Below are 16479 nucleotides of genomic sequence, written 5' to 3' on the forward strand. Positions count from 1 at the left end.
GGTATTGGTTGAGTCGCTAGTTTACTCTGCATCGCGTAGCGAATATCGAATTAATTGCGATTTCAAAGGACGTAATATCACATTCACGCAGGCCTACGTAGAACTAAACTACGTTGGCAACTGTATAGTCTCAGTTAGCAATAGATAGAATTCGAAACCTTACAGAGTTGAAAAAAATTGATAAATGATAATACATTACCCACCTATACATCCGTAAGACCAAATTTAAGCACCAATTATTGGCAAGAAAGCGTATAAGCTATATCTTATCGATTGTAGAAGAGAAATGCATGTTATTGTCCGTAGAACAGAAATGCATATGATGCCTAGATTATACTATATTAGCCTACTCCTATAGCCAACTACAACGTAAGCTTGTAAGTAGTCTACTAATGTTGATTATTGTGGTCTGATTTCAAAGACCGCTACAAGTCGTTTCGACACCCTATATGCTATCTTTTCATTGTATTGTAATCTTACGGTGTAGGCCTATAGATCAGATAAAATTGTTTACAAACTGAACTGGTGTGCAGTTGCGTACGCAGGGAAGGTTGGGATTCAAAACCGAAATCCTGTCCTTCTGAAATGCCAAATCTCCAATATTTGTAAGCTCATTTGTAATTAAGCAATTGTCATCGCGTTGTTGCGTTTCGAACGAGCAATACGACGGCACTTTCCAAGGCGAAGCCTCGCATGTCTAAACATGGTATCCAAAAGGGAGCAGCAATGGATATTCATTATCATGTTTTCGTTTGTGTGAAAACGATATGCCAGCGGCTTTGTTCTTTTAACACTCTGTTGATGCAGGTAGTTTTGGGCCGAATATTAATTTCGTTTTGCGTGGATTTTGATCATTATCGATCGTCGACATTGGTTGTTACGATACAAGCGAACAGGTGTAGCTTGCGCGAAAGTCCCGAAGGACTGACAACAGTTGCAGACGTGTTTTGCATTTGCATTACTGCCTTTTCATTATATCGCAATCTTGTTGTCGACTCAGTTCTTCGTGAAATGTCGGTCGATCAGGAAGCTTCAGATATGAAGAATTTGCGACATCAGAGAATTCAGGTTTGATAAGAAAACGCGGCAAGATGGTCGAAATAGACTCAAATCAATATTATTTGCAGGACGATTGGGATCACCGAGAATACATCGAGGTGGTGACGTCTGGCATCCAAAAGATGACTTCATTCCTGAACTTGTTCGACGCTTCATGCCGCAGCAGACTCGCGTCTTTGAACGAGAAGCTTTCGGCGCTTGAGAGAAAAATAGACTTCATCGAAGCCAGGGTCGAAAAAGCGGCCAAGAAATAAACAGTCGTTAGCTGTCGCTATAGTAGTTTTCGCTGAGAGTACTTATTTATGCATGCGTTGATGCAAGTCGCCTTTGCATTAGCTGCAGGGAAATGCATTTAGGTCGGTTTGGGCGACAATTGACGAAAAACCAGTTCATACCAAAAGCTCTGTTTGAAGACAATCTTGGAGGTATAGAATTTCAATGCACAATTGAATAATATATTTATATCGAAAGAAAGCCGAATATTTTCGACTGACACTCGTCAATCGCCAGCGACCAGTGGAACAGGAGTTCTCAAACCATTTTAACTGTGTTCCATTCGAATTATCCACATGCATGGCGTATCCATTAGACGTACCCCCTTTTAGGATTCGTCGTCTATTTTGAAAACAAGTGAATGAAAAATGCCCAAATGTCCTCTTTTGTCGCATGTCGAGCCAGTTGCTTGTACTTTCAATAAGATTTTCGTTGAGACGTAGACGTATTTATCATCAAAGAAGTTACTGTAACCATTAAACTTGCTGGTTTAAAGGGGGCTTTTGAACAAAATGCCCTTCCGTTTTGATTGTTGTTGCAAACATGGTCCGGCGTTCTATGGGCCTTTCTACATGCGAAGACCTATGGCAAGTAGCCTATGTTTTTGTAACTTTTGCCTATAACTACCGGGGACATCAGTAAACTCAAACATAGCAATTCGACTCTCGTTTTACATGTCAAATCGAGATCAATTCTATCTAGGCTAATCCACGCTTTACACAAGATAACTAATGACTACATATAAGGCAGTTACAGTAGGGTTACCAATACCATACGTCCTCTTTTTTTGACTTTTATGAAAGTGTCCTCGGAGGACGCCTAAATGTCCTCTTTCTTGAGATTTTGTCCTCTTTTTTGAGAATTTTGGTTATATATATATATGTCAAAATAGACTTAGATACAGTACATCAGCACTGAAGTAACGCTCCGGCGGGTATCTTGGGAGCTGGGCCGGAAAGTTGACCTTTTTTTAGTCAACCACCTGATAATGTGAAAGAAAAAGCGAGAAAGTGGACTTCTTTTTTAATCAACCGACCACGAAGTGGAAAAGATTTACCATTTTTCAAGAATTTTCCTCCGGTTTTGCAAGTCTGAAAATTTTGAAGTGTCCTCTTATCAGATTTCTTATGGTCACCCCAAGTTACAGTCCCTCGCACACATTCTCAAAGGACAATCTGGTCGTTTCTTGGTGACTTATTGCACTCTCACAGACCTCTAAGGATATTATGTAACAGTATTATTTTATATGATGCACGTTCAATACCACCGAGGGTCTGTTCAGGGTGTTTTTTACGCTTGTTGGCAGTTTTTAATTGCGAAAATATCAATTTATTGCACAATCTCTCAGAAAAAGAAGTAAAAATCAAAGTAAGAGTTTCGGAATTGCAGAAAAATCTATATTCCCGCCACAAATCACAATTGCCACGTTTGTGGGCTTGTCGTCGCCTAGCAAACGTTTCAAACTATCTGAGAATTTATCAGACAGCACCGCAGCGATCGCCAATCCTGCGGTTGGCTCGATAACCAACTTGCATCGTTGCCACGCTAACAACGTGGCAGCTTTGATCTCATCCTCCTGTACAGTGATAACGTCGTCAACCAGATCACGTACCATCGGCCATGTGTTTTCACCAACGCTAACCCGAACTCCGTCCGCAATCGTGGTCGGAAACGTCGCGTTCGCAGTCAAGACTCCAGATCTGAACAATGTATTCAGATTATTCAATTGCATACTTAAGCTCTTAACCTTCAAGAGTCTCTTCGAATCGAGATTATGTGTAAAATAATACCCCAAAATAGTCCTAATTGATTATGCTACATTATGACCCCAATAGCAGAACGATGCGCACGGTACAGTTCTGGAGCATGTTCAGGAAAACCAGAAATTAGATTACTGTCATTTAGCTCTATCTGGTTCGTTATCTTAGTTCTCCAAGTCTTGTTGTCACGATGGAATAAAATTTATCGATGGTCTCGTGTGCTCATGAAGATTAATGTTTCATGAATGTTTTTTCGCATGGTTGGTCGTAATTAACATTCAAATTGAGGTCGTATGCTGACCAGAGGTGGTCAGTAATGAAATTCTTCAATTTGTTTCACAGTATTCGAAAATAAATTTTGCCTACTTTGCACTACTTCAAGTTGTTATGATTTTTAGACTGCTTCACTTCTACTCAGAGGTGGTCAGTAACGAAGTACTTGTACTTTTCCACAGTGCATACGCAGTTTTTTTTCAAATCAGATTAGAATTACTGAATTTGTGAAAACTTGCGATTTGAATGGAATTCCGAATACGAAGAAATACAAGCTAAAGCCCAAATCATATGAAATCAGAGTTGATGCTCAGAAGCAAATGTCTGTTCACCAAACTGGGCTCGTTTCGCAGCATACAGTTCTCCTGTAGCATTTTCAGGAAAACCAAAAATAAGGTTAGAGAGCATAGAAACATTTGACAAATCAGCTTAGAACCAGATTTATTTGACAACTAGAATCATCTAGTTCAGTGGTTCTCAACCTTTTTGTCTTCGCGGACCCACTTTGGACTGTCTTTTAAGGAACATATAACAGCAAGCCAGGTCAATGGTCCTTTTTTATCTAGCAGCTCATCTTGAAGTTATTATGGAAAAAAGGTTATGAGTATCACAGGAGAAAATGAATTTTTGTAAACATTTCGAAGTCACCGTGATTGACCTTGCTAATTCAACTTTTTATATTTTCCGCAATCCCCAACGAAACATATCTAAACAGCAAAATATTTGTGTCTGTAGGCTATTGGCAATTTAGCAATTAAAACGCTTCTGCACAGCAGGATATTTCATCTCAGACGGTTATTCTGTTGATGTGAGTATTTAATGAAGCAAAACTGCTTTGTGATTCTCCTGATTTAAAAAAATACAAATTACGTTATCAACTAGGTTGTAATTTTAAAGAGAGAGAGAGAGATATGACATTCTTTTTCGCCTGCACCATCGAGATGCTTTAACGACGGAGTTGCGATACGACCGTGAGGTCATCCAGTCTATTCTATTGTGGACAACGCCATTCGTGCCCTTACGGGGTCATTTCGATGTAATCTTGGGAAGTCATATCGAGAGTGGAGAATATTGAGAGTGGAAGAAATTAAATATCTGGAAGTAGCTAAATTCATGTATAGATTTCACAATAAACAGCTCGCCTTTAGTTTGGAGGATCAATTACAATTATCAACATCCACCCATAGTCACAATACCAGATTTTCAGCCACACCAAATTACCGCCACAATTTAGTAAGGAAGGAATTCTGCAAACGATCTCTTTTGACAGCCGGTCCTAACTTCTGGAATAACATACCCATTACTATTCGTGAACGAAGCTTCAACGGTTTTAAAAAATCACTGATTACCCCTGACGAGTGTCAGCCGAAAATATTCGGGTTCATTTCAATATGAATATACTATTTAAAATCACTGATAGATAATCTGCTGGACCCTTCTAATCAACCTATTGGTCTGTGATTGATGCACTGTTGTTGTTGCTGTTCGCGCATGGCTTTCTTATGTGTATGTTGTTCGTTTATACCGATCTCTTTCATTTTGTGTTTTGGAAATTTATCATTGTGTTTGTCTGTCTCGTGAGATATAATTTGTATGCTCTCTGGGGAGGGGATTGACTAGATGACCACTCGGTGTATCGTCCCTTCCCTGTCTATACCGATTATTTGAACATTTCAAATTTTCCTGGTGAGACGAATTTAATAAATGATCTATCAATCTAGTCTACTCCCGTTTTTTTCTCTCCTCCATGCTATCCGTGATTGCTGAGCGCCTAGCAGGATAGCTGCGGATACCAATTTTCGAGTCTTTGGTATGACCCGGCCGGGGATCGAACCCACGACCTACCGATCGAGAAGTCGGACGAATAACCATTACACTATCTCGCTCGGCTTGGCGGACCCCTGGTTGAGAACCACTGATCTAGTTGATCAAGCCTGCCCCTGATGAGTATCAGCCGAAAACATTTGGGTTTCTTCTAATATAAAATAATATTTAATGGTATTCTGTACCTCTTGGAGAGAAAGCAATCATTGGCAATCTCTGGTTCTGCTGCGATGATCTTGATCTCTGGTTTCAAATCCTTGGCCGCTGTAGCTATGCCAGATATAAGCCCGCCCCCTCCCACAGATGCGACGATAACTTCGATGTTCGGGTTTTGCTGCAGAATCTCGAGCCCAATTGTACCTTGGCCCGCGATCACGTCCGGGTTTTGACTCGCGCTCACGTATTCCGCCCCGTGTTTTGCCCCCACTTCCCTGGCCCCCTCCTGCCTGTCTATCTCCGACGGCTCGCACGATACGACGGTCGCTCCGTATCTGAGAGAGAGAGAGAGATGAGAGCAGGTTTGGAGTTTGGACCGCTCGAAGATATTCAGCTTTTACAAATGACCAACGACAGCTAGAATGATAGCTACACATTTTCATCCAAATTAGAATCAGCGAATTCACAAGAAATTGGAGATGGTATGAAATTCCAAATCAGAAAAAAATTCACAGAAAATCAGCTCCAGTTCAGAGTTGGTTCCCATAAGCAGGAGAATGACAAATGTCCTTGCACCAAGCTTTGTTCGTTTCGTACGACACTGTTCTGCTGTAGCATTTACAGGAAAACTAGAAATTAGATTAGAATTAAAATGAGAGTATAGAAACACTTCGGAGTAATTAGACAACAATTATCTAGTTATCGCAGTCTGGATGTTCGGGACATGGTTTGAAATCCTGTTACATAAAATGGAATCAGGATTAAAATAATTATGGTCAAGGCCAAGCCTTTCAGGCACTGGTTCATATACTTTTCAGTTGTTACAACACTAACACAACTATAACAATCAAACTAGAACCCAACATCCCGATCCTGTACACATCTCAATTCCGTCAGCGGTTGGATTGACTCACCCTCTTACAGACTCGAGTTTGCATTCTGCGGAATTGTTCGGCATTACGACGTAGCATCCGAGATTCGCTTTTTTGGCGGCCAGAGCCAGAGCTTGGCCGTGGTTTCCGCTGCTGTCTGTGACCAAACAATCCACCTCTGGTCGCTCACTCTTCATCTTCAGAGCCGCGTTCATGGCTCCTCGAAATTTAAACGATCCCGTTTTCTGGCAACGCAAACAGACTTATGCGAATTATCAATCTAGTTACTTAATGACAGGGCTGGGCAAAATCGAGTGCCTGAGTGATTTGATTCTGAATTACGGAATATGCTTCGAGTCGAGTAATCGAGTATAACCCATTATGACGTCATAACAGAATGCAATACGTCTAAGTTCAAATATGTACCGTTTAGGCCACCACAAAAAATATAATGCCTGATACCCATCTGGATTTTGGAGAGTGAGTACTGAGTAGTTCTAGTTGTGGAGGCTGATTTTGAAAAGTGAGTACTTCTAGTTCTAGATTTTGAAAAGTGAGTACTTTTAGTTCTAGTTGTGGATTTTGAAAAGTGAGTAGTTTTAGTTCTAGTTGTGGATTTTGAAAAGTGAGTAGTTTTAGTTCTAGTTGTGGATTTTGAAAAGTGAGTAGTTTTAGATCTAGTTGTGGATTTTGAAAAGTGAGTAGTTCTAGTTGCGCAGTTATAATGTTACAAGTTCTAGTCCCAGTAACGCATTTTAAAAGTGAGTAGTTTCGGTGATAATGTCACTACTACTTGAGTACCAGCGACAACTACTTGGATCATATCTGCTCACGCGTATATGCAAGAGTTAGTGTCCACATGAACCATTCAAAATGAATTATCAATTTTTACCAATTGAATAATATTTTGATATGGAGATAAACCCGAACATTTTTGGCTGACAGCGGTAATCGTGAGCGATTAGTAGCAATTGAAAGGAACAATCGTATCACCAAATATCACGTCAATTTTGAACAGCAATTCGACTTCAGACGCCACCATTTCATGAGCGTTAAGCCAACAGTTTGTACTGTCGTTTTCTGATTGTGGATTTCGGTATCAGCGTCATTTTTCTTAACTCAAGACACCAAAAGAATAGCGAGTCGAAAAAACTTGATCAATTTTTTTTAATGGATATTTTTATCTACCTGAAGATTTTCCGTTTTCAAAAACACGTTGTGCCCTGTCATCTCATTGAGAGTTTGCGACGTCATCAAGGGTGTGTTGTGCACGTGCGGCCTGATCCTGGCCATGGCGGACCGTACCGCATTTGCATTGCAACAATATTTCATCCCTACGGCATTAAACTAAGTTCTGCAAACAACAAGCGTACAAAATATCAACACAGTTTTGATTGTAGACCGAACATATTTGTGAACAGCAACAGTACAACATATCAACACAATTTAGACTCTAGCAGTGGTTCTTAACCCTTTCTCAAACTGGCAAAACCATATGCTAATCCCGAATTTTCGCGTAGTCACAGAATTAAAATCTACCAAATTCCACCTCAAATACATAACATCAATATAAAATATTGGTACGCAAAATGAAGTGTGCATCGACAAGTGTTGAAAAAAACCATTAAAACATGAATTTCACACAAATAAACAGAATACAATGAATACTCACTCAACCATTACGGGCGCAAAGCAATTTTAGACGGAATATATTTTCCCGAGTGTGATAAGACATTTCGTTTAAGTCCCGTAGTCATGAGTGAAATCTTATCTCTGACTAACGACGAGGGTTGGGAAAAATCTAGCACCGAATTCAGAATCGATTAGCACTTATACTGACGTCACAGCAGTTTGAATAATGCACTACGTTTCGTATGCTGAGATACGACCAATCGAGGTTTACAGCCTTCCGCAGTACCAAACTCTATCGAGAATATAATTTTACTATCAATTAACTCTCAATGGCTAGGAGTATATAATTTCAGTACTCGAAAAATCCATCTCTTACTTCTCAACTGGAATAATTGGAAATAATACTTGACTCAGATACGAGTAATCGAATCATTGTGCTCAGCCCTAATGACGACCACTACTTCCGTAATAACTTAGAACTGTGACTTCTGCTGTATGCCCCGGGTGTGAGCCTTGACGTCCGCCGAACCCCAGTAAAAAACCACTGCTCTAGACATAAAATTCTGAAGACAATATAAATGCTAGGAAATTTCATTCGTCATCAGAATCTCCGTCCGAATCTCCGTCTCTGATGGTTTTTTTCTGCTTTCCCAGAAAAGTCATCGGTTTTCGACCGTCTCCCGACTTTTGCACGTCCGGGGGGTTCATGAGGTCGCCGGAATAGTGGATCACTTGACCGCAACCCAAACGCCACTCCAGCATCTCCGTGGAGAAATCGTCGCAGTTTCCGAGGTCCGTGAAGCCGACAATGTAATCCTGACAGAAATAGGATTATAGACTCAGTGATAGAAAAAGCTCAACAAAGAATATGATCATATCATCAAATTTAATCAACTGTGCAAGTCCTTAGGTTTTCAGCCTTTTTAGATCATGACACACTCAATTAGTAAAAACTATATGTCAGCCGAATAACGTTTAACGAAAACCTGCCCCGAAACCAAAAATTTGGGAAGCTGATCACTAAAAAAATGCATTAGTTCATCACTTTTGCGGGGTTTAGTTGATGGGTTATCTGTGAATTAGGCACTTTTCGGCCCCTAATACTAACCCACCCTAACACCTCCCCCGAATACACTAATACATACTGATGCCGTATATCACAATTTAAGCTCATAACCATTTTGGATTTATTAATACACAATTGATGCAATGCTGTCATCAAATGCAATGCTTTCAGAATAAAAACAATATTCATCACTTGATTTTTATCATTTTTAGTTACATTTGTAGAGCTTCTAGGAGGTACAGAGCTTGGACATACATTTGAAAAGTATATTCATATTGTAATGGAGCCAAATATGTTCGGCTGACTCTCGTCATGGGGTAATCGTCATCAACTAGTAGAGAATTGGAAAATATATTGTATAATGTATATCAACAGTCGTATCACTAAATATGACGTCACTGGCTTGAAATTTACATTTGCCTTTACCTGACGAGAATCAATGGCGATTAATATTCTATTATAATTATTCATTACATTCTAGATAAGGACATATCTTATTGACGGTATGGTAAACCAGACAAAATGCCACGCACATAAGCTCTGTGACCCACTGAAAACAACGTCATGGGGGGCAAATGTCTCTGTAGATACGTTCCAAATATAATTGATCAATTTGAATATATTATTCAAATATATATTGAAGTTTTGTGCCTCAAAAAGCCTAGCTTAAATGCCAAAATATAGAAATATTTTTGTCATCTATGTCACAATGATAAAATCCCTTCTCTTTTTGGGATTTGGTTAACCAAATATCAAATTCGGAATATCGACATTCGTGTGTAGCGATATTTTAGTTTTGTACCCCAAAAAGCCTATTTAGCCTCAAAATACCTTCGTCTTGCCGTCGATGACACACGATAATGTAGGGATCACTCGAATTTTGAGTCGCTGCGTCAAAAACGGAGCTTTTTCGACGTTTAGTTTCAAGAACTTGGTTTCCAGATGCTTCCTCGCGATGATTTCAAGATGTTTGTCCAAAATCTGACATCTGGAACGCGGAAAGCGGTAATGAAAGTTAACGAAAACACGAAACATTGCAATTCCCCACCTGACAGTCGTCGATTTATAAAAATGACAAACCACCAGCTTATTTGCTTTACATTCTTCAAAAAAGTCTTTTTCCGACGGGAGTTCATTCAAAACACCGTGACCATTGCTCAACCACTCCTTCAATTTAAATGAACAAAAATCATCTTTCCATTTTCGAGTTTAAACTAGAGCATGACCGATATCGGAATGTTGAGTACCGATAACCCCAGTATATTCGGCCGATATTTAAATACAAAACTTGAACACAAAACTTTTGAGCATTTGCAGCCATCGCTTGTTTCTTCAAATTGTCAGCCATCGCTTGTTTCTTCAAATTGTATCGGCTATTCGATAAAATTGTTGGGTCGATCAAAATGATGCTGCACACTAAATTTGGCTCAATTCCGGACTGTAGTAGCGAAGCTATTGGACTTAAAATAAAGCATAAAGGTAACTAGTGCAAGTCGTCGAAGTGGAATCGAAGAAAATTACCGGTGTCTATTTTTCAAATTTTGAGATCCATTATTCCAATTGATAGAAAATCAAGGTTTGGTAAAATTTCAATTGTTTTTTGGCCATATCTAGGCCCATGTTTATCACATTGTTTCAAAGTCAATCAAATAAAATCCGATTCAAGCTAGATGCTGTATTTTATGAATATCGGCTGAATATATCAGTTTTATTGGTATCTGCTCAAGATTCTAATAACGGTCCATGGCTCTAATCACGACAAACCTGTTTCTGCGCCTGAGCCTTCTTCAAAGCTTGTTTTCTTTTCTCCCTAAGCGCTTCGAGATCATCGTCGTCCATTTTATCGAGACGGTTGATTTCCGCGTCTAGTTTTTCTTCCACGGCTTTGGCCGCTTGCAAGACGTGATTCTCTATCATGCCCTCCATTTTGAAAGACTAAAGTCTAAGTTAACAGTTTAAAGTCTGTTGAAACAAGAACATTGATAAATTACGAGACTACTCAGTATTGAACAAAATGGTAGGTAATCGCTAAGGCTCGGCAAAATCAAATGCATGAACGATTCCATTTTCACTCGACTATTCCAGCAGAGTTTAACAACTAGAAAATTTTCAGCTTTTCGAAATTAGATTAATATTAGAATTAGAGCTACACATTTTTTTCTAATTTAGATTAGAATTTGAAAAACTGAATTGGCAAAAATTTGGAGATGGAATAGGTTCAGTTCATATCAAAACACAGTTCATTTTCAACAGCATAAGAACGGTGAATGTCTGCACAGGCTCAGCTTTTTTTGCATGACACAGTTCTCCTGTAGCATTTACAGGAAAATCAGCAGTTAAAATGAGAACATAGAAACATTTCACAAATTAGATTAGAATCGGATTAACGACATAGAATCAACTCGTTATCCAAGTCTGCATCCAAGACTCGATTCAGATTGAAGTACTCGAATGACTTTGCCCAGCCTCAGTAATCATGAAAAATTTACTAGATCTCTGACATTCATTTCTAGCATAAAAATACAGCGGACAGTGCACAGTGGGACTAGTTTTTTATAAACTCTAGCAGAGTCAGTTTGCGTCTAAAATTTTATCCAACTCCGCGTTGCGTTTCCGATCGATTACTTCCATTTCCCGAATAAGCTGCGAAATCTGCGTGGAGATGACGGAACGATATTTCTCTCCCTGCCCTAGATTTATCATTTCGTCCAAAAAATTCTGACGCTCGGCGATTTCTTCCTGTATTTCGTCAAAACGATCTTTCGGCGAGGGGGGAGGTTTTACTTGCTTTTGTTTTTTGGGCATTTCGACCTCTTCTCCATAAGCCATCAAGTTAGAGAGTCTTTCTTTCTCTTTCTCTAATGATCTGATGGGTTTGGGGACGTATTGCTCACGCTCATAAGCACCGCTTTCTTCTATTTTGTCAATAGTTCTCATGTTGGAAGACACTACTCCCCGGGGACGAGGTGCGGATGAAATTTCCTTCTTTTTACGTATCCTGGAAGTGGGTCCGACACCAACGGGTAAACTGCGTCCGTTTTGCATCGACTCCTTGAGACTGCGACGTTGGAAGTTAGTTAAACGCGATTCTTCCATCATAACTTTGAGAAGATCGTGTGTTTCCTTGCTGTAGGCCGGTGTTTCAGCAGCACCGAATAATCCTCCTTTAGAAGCCATGACTATTCTTATTTCTATCTAGTTCAATAACAAACTGTGACACAGACAAAAACAAGAAATCACATATGAAGCATGATTGTTCAGAGCCCGACCAGTTATCATTTCACAAGTAATATAGACTAAAATTTGAAAGAAATACGGTGTATCAGTCAGTACACATGAAAAATATGACATGACACCACAGCACACTAGTAGGAATTCAGAGAACTATACTATGAGACTGCAAAACTGGGAATATTGACGTATTTCTTATAGCTTATGCAGGTGTCCAGTCATTGTAGTTAATTTCATGTCCAAGCATAGCATTGCCTGTAAAGCCAGTCAAATATATACGGAGGTAAATACCGAGATGTAGAAATGGCACTGTATTCTTTGTATTCGCATAAAAGGTACATAGGTATTTGAACTTTCCACAGCATTCATACACTATAAAAGTCATGAGATACTCCATTTTGCTCAGCTCAAAAACCCGATAATCAGTCAGTCTCTACAATTATGACAACAAAATGGGTCAAACGTTGCTAGTATATTCAAATAAAGGCTCCGAGGTGGTGAAAATGCGCCATAGGCCATATCTTTTGAATATCAGTCAAGATAGCAGTTTTATCGTTATCGGCCTGGTTCAGTCATCAGAAATGAAACCACGATTATGACACAACGAAAGGGTCAAAAGTCAAGGTCATCATCCGGATCTTCATCATCAAAATCATCGGCGTCGTCAGGCTCGTAATAAATCATTCCATCACTAGGTAGCTGCGTAGCTCTCAAATGAGACGGCTTCGTATAAGGCATCACCAATTTGCTCCGAGCGTCTTTCTCTCTCTCGCTTAAATTCAACTTGAATGTAGACCTGACCAGCTCTTCCTCCTCGAGCGAATCAGGAGAGTCCCCGACATCAAAATCTTTGATTTGGGTTTGCGGTTGCCATGGCTTTGAGACGATAACACATTTTGTGATGATAAAAGACTCGATAGATTCAGTAATTTTGCCTCCTTTTTTCTTGCGAATTATTTCGCACAGATTCTCGTTTTCTGTTGATGATTTCGAGAAACGTCCGATTTCGTCCAGACTCACCAAATTCAAAACGCAATTTGATAAGTATGAAACTCGTTTTACCATCCTTCGATCACAAAGATCTCGATGAAGCAATGCGAAAATGGAAAATTTCTTTCTTGTTTTTGAGAATACGTCACGAATAGTCTCAAGGTTGAAACTAAATTGTTGCAAACCACAGTATTTTAAGAAAGGAATCAACGAATCAATAACTATCAAAGTGTCTTCACTTCCTAAATTCTGTACTTGTTCGGAAATCCAAAACTTGGACAAAATAGGATCTTTTTCACCATTCCATCCTAGCGGATCTGAAGCATAGTCATGGTAATGCACTTTCCCGGTAAAATGAGAGGGTAAGTTTTTTTGATGTTCATTCGGTAATTTTTCAAAAGTAAATAGATGTAAATCTTTAAACTTGGAAGCAATTCCGTTGAAAGCAGCCCAGAAAACAGGCCATCCTGGTAGCCGAGATCGGTCTGTGAGCAGCATGAAGTCAAACTCGCAGTCGCCGTTAGCCACTTGCTCAAACATTGCACACGATATAGATATGTGATTATAAATGGGACAGAACAATGATTGATGTATTTATGATTGCAGTTTTTACGATTTGTCTGAAATACTCTCCGGATTATTCCTGTTTTCGTCCAGAAAATCTTTGATTTTATCAGTCAGGGACGTCGCCTGTTGATCCAAATTATCCACGCAATCCTCGAGGCGATCTAAAAGACTGTTTAAGCTGTCAATCTCTTGTTCGGGATCGGAGATTTCCAAGTTTGTGGGGACCGCATGAGACGAATCTGATTCCCTGGACGTTGGTTTGTTAATTCCAGCTGCCATCATAGAAATAATCTAGAATTAGAGAACCGATCAATACAAACAAAATAAAGGAAAAATTCCAAAACTCACTTTATATTTCCAGCCTTCACGAAACAATATTGTAATGTATTCAAGTTTAAGTACTTTATAATCTGTTTACATTTAAAAAAAATGCAAGTTACATAACATCACAAATATTTTAAATAGTAATGGTGCGCAGTTGCATGCAACGATTATCATCAGGAAATTAACTCATTCACAAATATAGTCAGACATTCATATTGACTTATTAAATTGACCGGATTTAACTGAATATTTTACGATTGGAAGAGTAACTTCAAGTCTCAGTCGAAATCTCGTTAAATATGTGACATAACAGACATTGATTCAGTTGTGATAGCGGAAAAACCAAAATCAATTGGTTTGAAGTAACCAAATTTTGATACCAGGTTAGGCCTATGCGGGTTGTTTTAAATATTGATATTCAGTTGACACAATTCAAGAAGTACAATGAAGTACAATCAGTCGAATATTTGACAAAAACACAGACTTTAGAAACATATGCAACATACTTCCTGGCTGCTTAAAATGCAAAGCATGGTATACAGTAAAACCCACATACATTCAATTGTAAATTTCAATGATACTAATCCACATTTGATAGATTAACAAATAGCCAGTTTCACTAATCATTTCCAAGTTAATGAGATCAGCAATGAAATACAGACATCACACAGAAATTAGCAATCTAGAAAATTGGCAGCCATTAGAAGCTCCAAAGCAATCTGTGGGTCGATGGGAAATTCTGGTATCTCCGTCGAGCTGTTTGTGTATCTCACTTTGTAGGCGAAATATTGGCAAACTTTAGCGAGGACGTGAGACGGAATCTCGCGGAAACAGACCTCATTCGTCTCATTTTCGGAAAACTGTCCGGGACCACTCAGCATAGCCTTGATAGTGCCCGAAGTTAAAGCGTGCTCTCGATTCACTATAAATTCATGTCCGTCCGAAGAAACTAAGCGTACGTACATCGCGTCTGGACCTTCACATCCACCGTATTTCTTCTCTTCGTCCATTTTTTCGTCAGACATATTCTTCGTAGATATTTTACGGACACGATTTTAAATCAGTGAGCCACGCTCTGGCAAGTGGCAACCGTCAAAAATCAATCCTAGTTACGATGGGAAATCCCCGCGCTGAACAAATATCATGGATTTTGGCGATTTTTTACTGAGACGTGTATGTGGAGATTTTGACCTGATTGAGGAAAATCTAAATTTAAGAAAATCTAAAACCTAGAAGTTGTCATAAAAGATTACCAGTGAACTCGGCACTTGGTGAATTCGGCCGGACGAACTCGGCACTTGGTGAACTCGGCACTTGGTGAATTCGGCCATTGGTGAACTCGGCCATCGGGAAATTTTGTAATACAAATGCATTGAATATATATCTCAGATAAAGAAGAATCACGTGCCGTGGTAGATCGCGTAGCGGTACCGGTCACCATGATTGGTTACTGGAATGTTTGCCGGTGAACTCGGCACTAATCTTGGGATATCCTAACCCCAACTTTGACCCTAACCCACCTCCAATCCCCCCTTCTCCTAATATCCACATTTCCCCCCCTTACCTAACATCCCCAACCCTAATCTTGGGATACCCTAACCCACCTCCAATCACCCTTTCCCCCAACCTAATATCCCCCCTTCCCCCAACCTAATATCCCCCCTTCCCCAATCTTGGGATACCCTAACCCACTTCCAATCCCCCTTTCCCCCAACCTAGTATCCCCCCTCCCCTAATCTTGGGATACCCTAACCCACCTCCAATCCCCCAACCTAATATCCCCACTTCCCCAACCCTAATCTTGGGATACCCTAACCCACCTCCAATCTCCCTTTCCCCGAACCCTAGTATCCCCCTTTCCCCCAACCCTAATATCCCCATTTCCCCAACCCTAACATCCCTCTTTCCCCCAACCCTAACATCCCCCTTCCAAACCCTAATATCCCCCTTTCCCCAACCCTAATATCCCTCTTTCCCCCAACCCTAACATCCCCCTTCCAAACCCTAATACCCCTTTTCCCCAACCCTAATATCCGTCTCTCCAAAAAGCACAAAAAAAAACAATTTATTTTGACGTTGATAAATTTTTGTTCGTGTTTATGGGAAACGTTTATTGGCGATCCAAAACTTCGTTATTGCATAAAACACAGATATCCATCTTCTCAAAAGTCGTCCGTCCGTCCCATGCCAAGTCAAATCAACACTGAGCCGACCACGCGTGGTCGATGTGCGAACGTCGCGTATCTCCCGCGCTTGCGCAATCCGTGATCACGTGATCTAATCACGCCGTGACTGTGTGATCTACGCATGCCCTGACCTCCTTACAAGATTGCCAATCACTTGATAATACTATTATTAGTTTAATGATTCATATTAATAGCTGTTAATACACTTTATTACAAAATTTCCCGATGTCCGAGTTCACCAATGGCCGAAGTCACCAATGGCCGAA

At 39.9% G+C, this 16479-nt stretch overlaps 7 protein-coding genes across 8 annotated transcripts in view; 1 reads left to right on the plus strand and 6 right to left on the minus strand.

The window, feature by feature from the left end:
• LOC145457804 (RNA polymerase-associated protein CTR9 homolog) overlaps positions 1–16479 on the minus strand; it is a 486484-nt gene that overhangs the window by 357788 nt on the left and 112217 nt on the right. The gene's annotated exons all lie outside the window — the stretch shown is intronic.
• On the plus strand, positions 806–1989 carry LOC145457849 (putative protein BRICK1-A). The gene is made up of 2 exons (XM_080336146.1): positions 806–1068; positions 1128–1989. Exons 1-2 carry the CDS (start codon positions 1012–1014, stop codon positions 1311–1313), a joined length of 243 nt encoding a protein of 80 aa, XP_080192272.1. The 5' UTR covers positions 806–1011; the 3' UTR covers positions 1314–1989.
• On the minus strand, positions 2639–8073 carry LOC145457820 (serine racemase-like). The gene is made up of 4 exons (XM_080336115.1): positions 7406–8073; positions 6260–6462; positions 5375–5680; positions 2639–3032 (listed from the first exon to the last, which is right to left on the minus strand). The coding sequence occupies exons 1-4, from the start codon at positions 7547–7549 to the stop codon at positions 2696–2698; spliced, it is 990 nt and encodes a 329-aa protein (XP_080192241.1). The 5' UTR covers positions 7550–8073; the 3' UTR covers positions 2639–2695.
• LOC145457633 (thioredoxin domain-containing protein 9-like) lies at positions 8441–10841 on the minus strand. Its single transcript, XM_080335855.1, has 4 exons — positions 10680–10841; positions 9964–10082; positions 9747–9903; positions 8441–8665 (listed from the first exon to the last, which is right to left on the minus strand). The coding sequence occupies exons 1-4, from the start codon at positions 10839–10841 to the stop codon at positions 8441–8443; spliced, it is 663 nt and encodes a 220-aa protein (XP_080191981.1).
• On the minus strand, positions 10878–12094 carry LOC145457839 (UPF0193 protein EVG1 homolog). Its single transcript, XM_080336138.1, has one exon. The coding sequence runs from the start codon at positions 12090–12092 to the stop codon at positions 11487–11489; it is 606 nt and encodes a 201-aa protein (XP_080192264.1). The 5' UTR covers positions 12093–12094; the 3' UTR covers positions 10878–11486.
• LOC145457826 (elongator complex protein 5-like) lies at positions 12127–14176 on the minus strand. The gene is made up of 2 exons (XM_080336120.1): positions 14052–14176; positions 12127–13975 (listed from the first exon to the last, which is right to left on the minus strand). The coding sequence occupies exon 2, from the start codon at positions 13674–13676 to the stop codon at positions 12759–12761; it is 918 nt and encodes a 305-aa protein (XP_080192246.1). The 5' UTR covers positions 13677–13975; positions 14052–14176; the 3' UTR covers positions 12127–12758.
• Positions 14113–15137, minus strand: LOC145457846 (elongin-C). The gene has a single exon (XM_080336144.1). The coding sequence runs from the start codon at positions 15050–15052 to the stop codon at positions 14702–14704; it is 351 nt and encodes a 116-aa protein (XP_080192270.1). The 5' UTR covers positions 15053–15137; the 3' UTR covers positions 14113–14701.

The sequence above is a fragment of the Botryllus schlosseri genome, chromosome 15, assembly GCF_051294905.1.
Source record: "Botryllus schlosseri isolate E-star chromosome 15, Bs_hap1, whole genome shotgun sequence".
Lineage (NCBI taxonomy): Eukaryota > Metazoa > Chordata > Ascidiacea > Stolidobranchia > Styelidae > Botryllus > Botryllus schlosseri.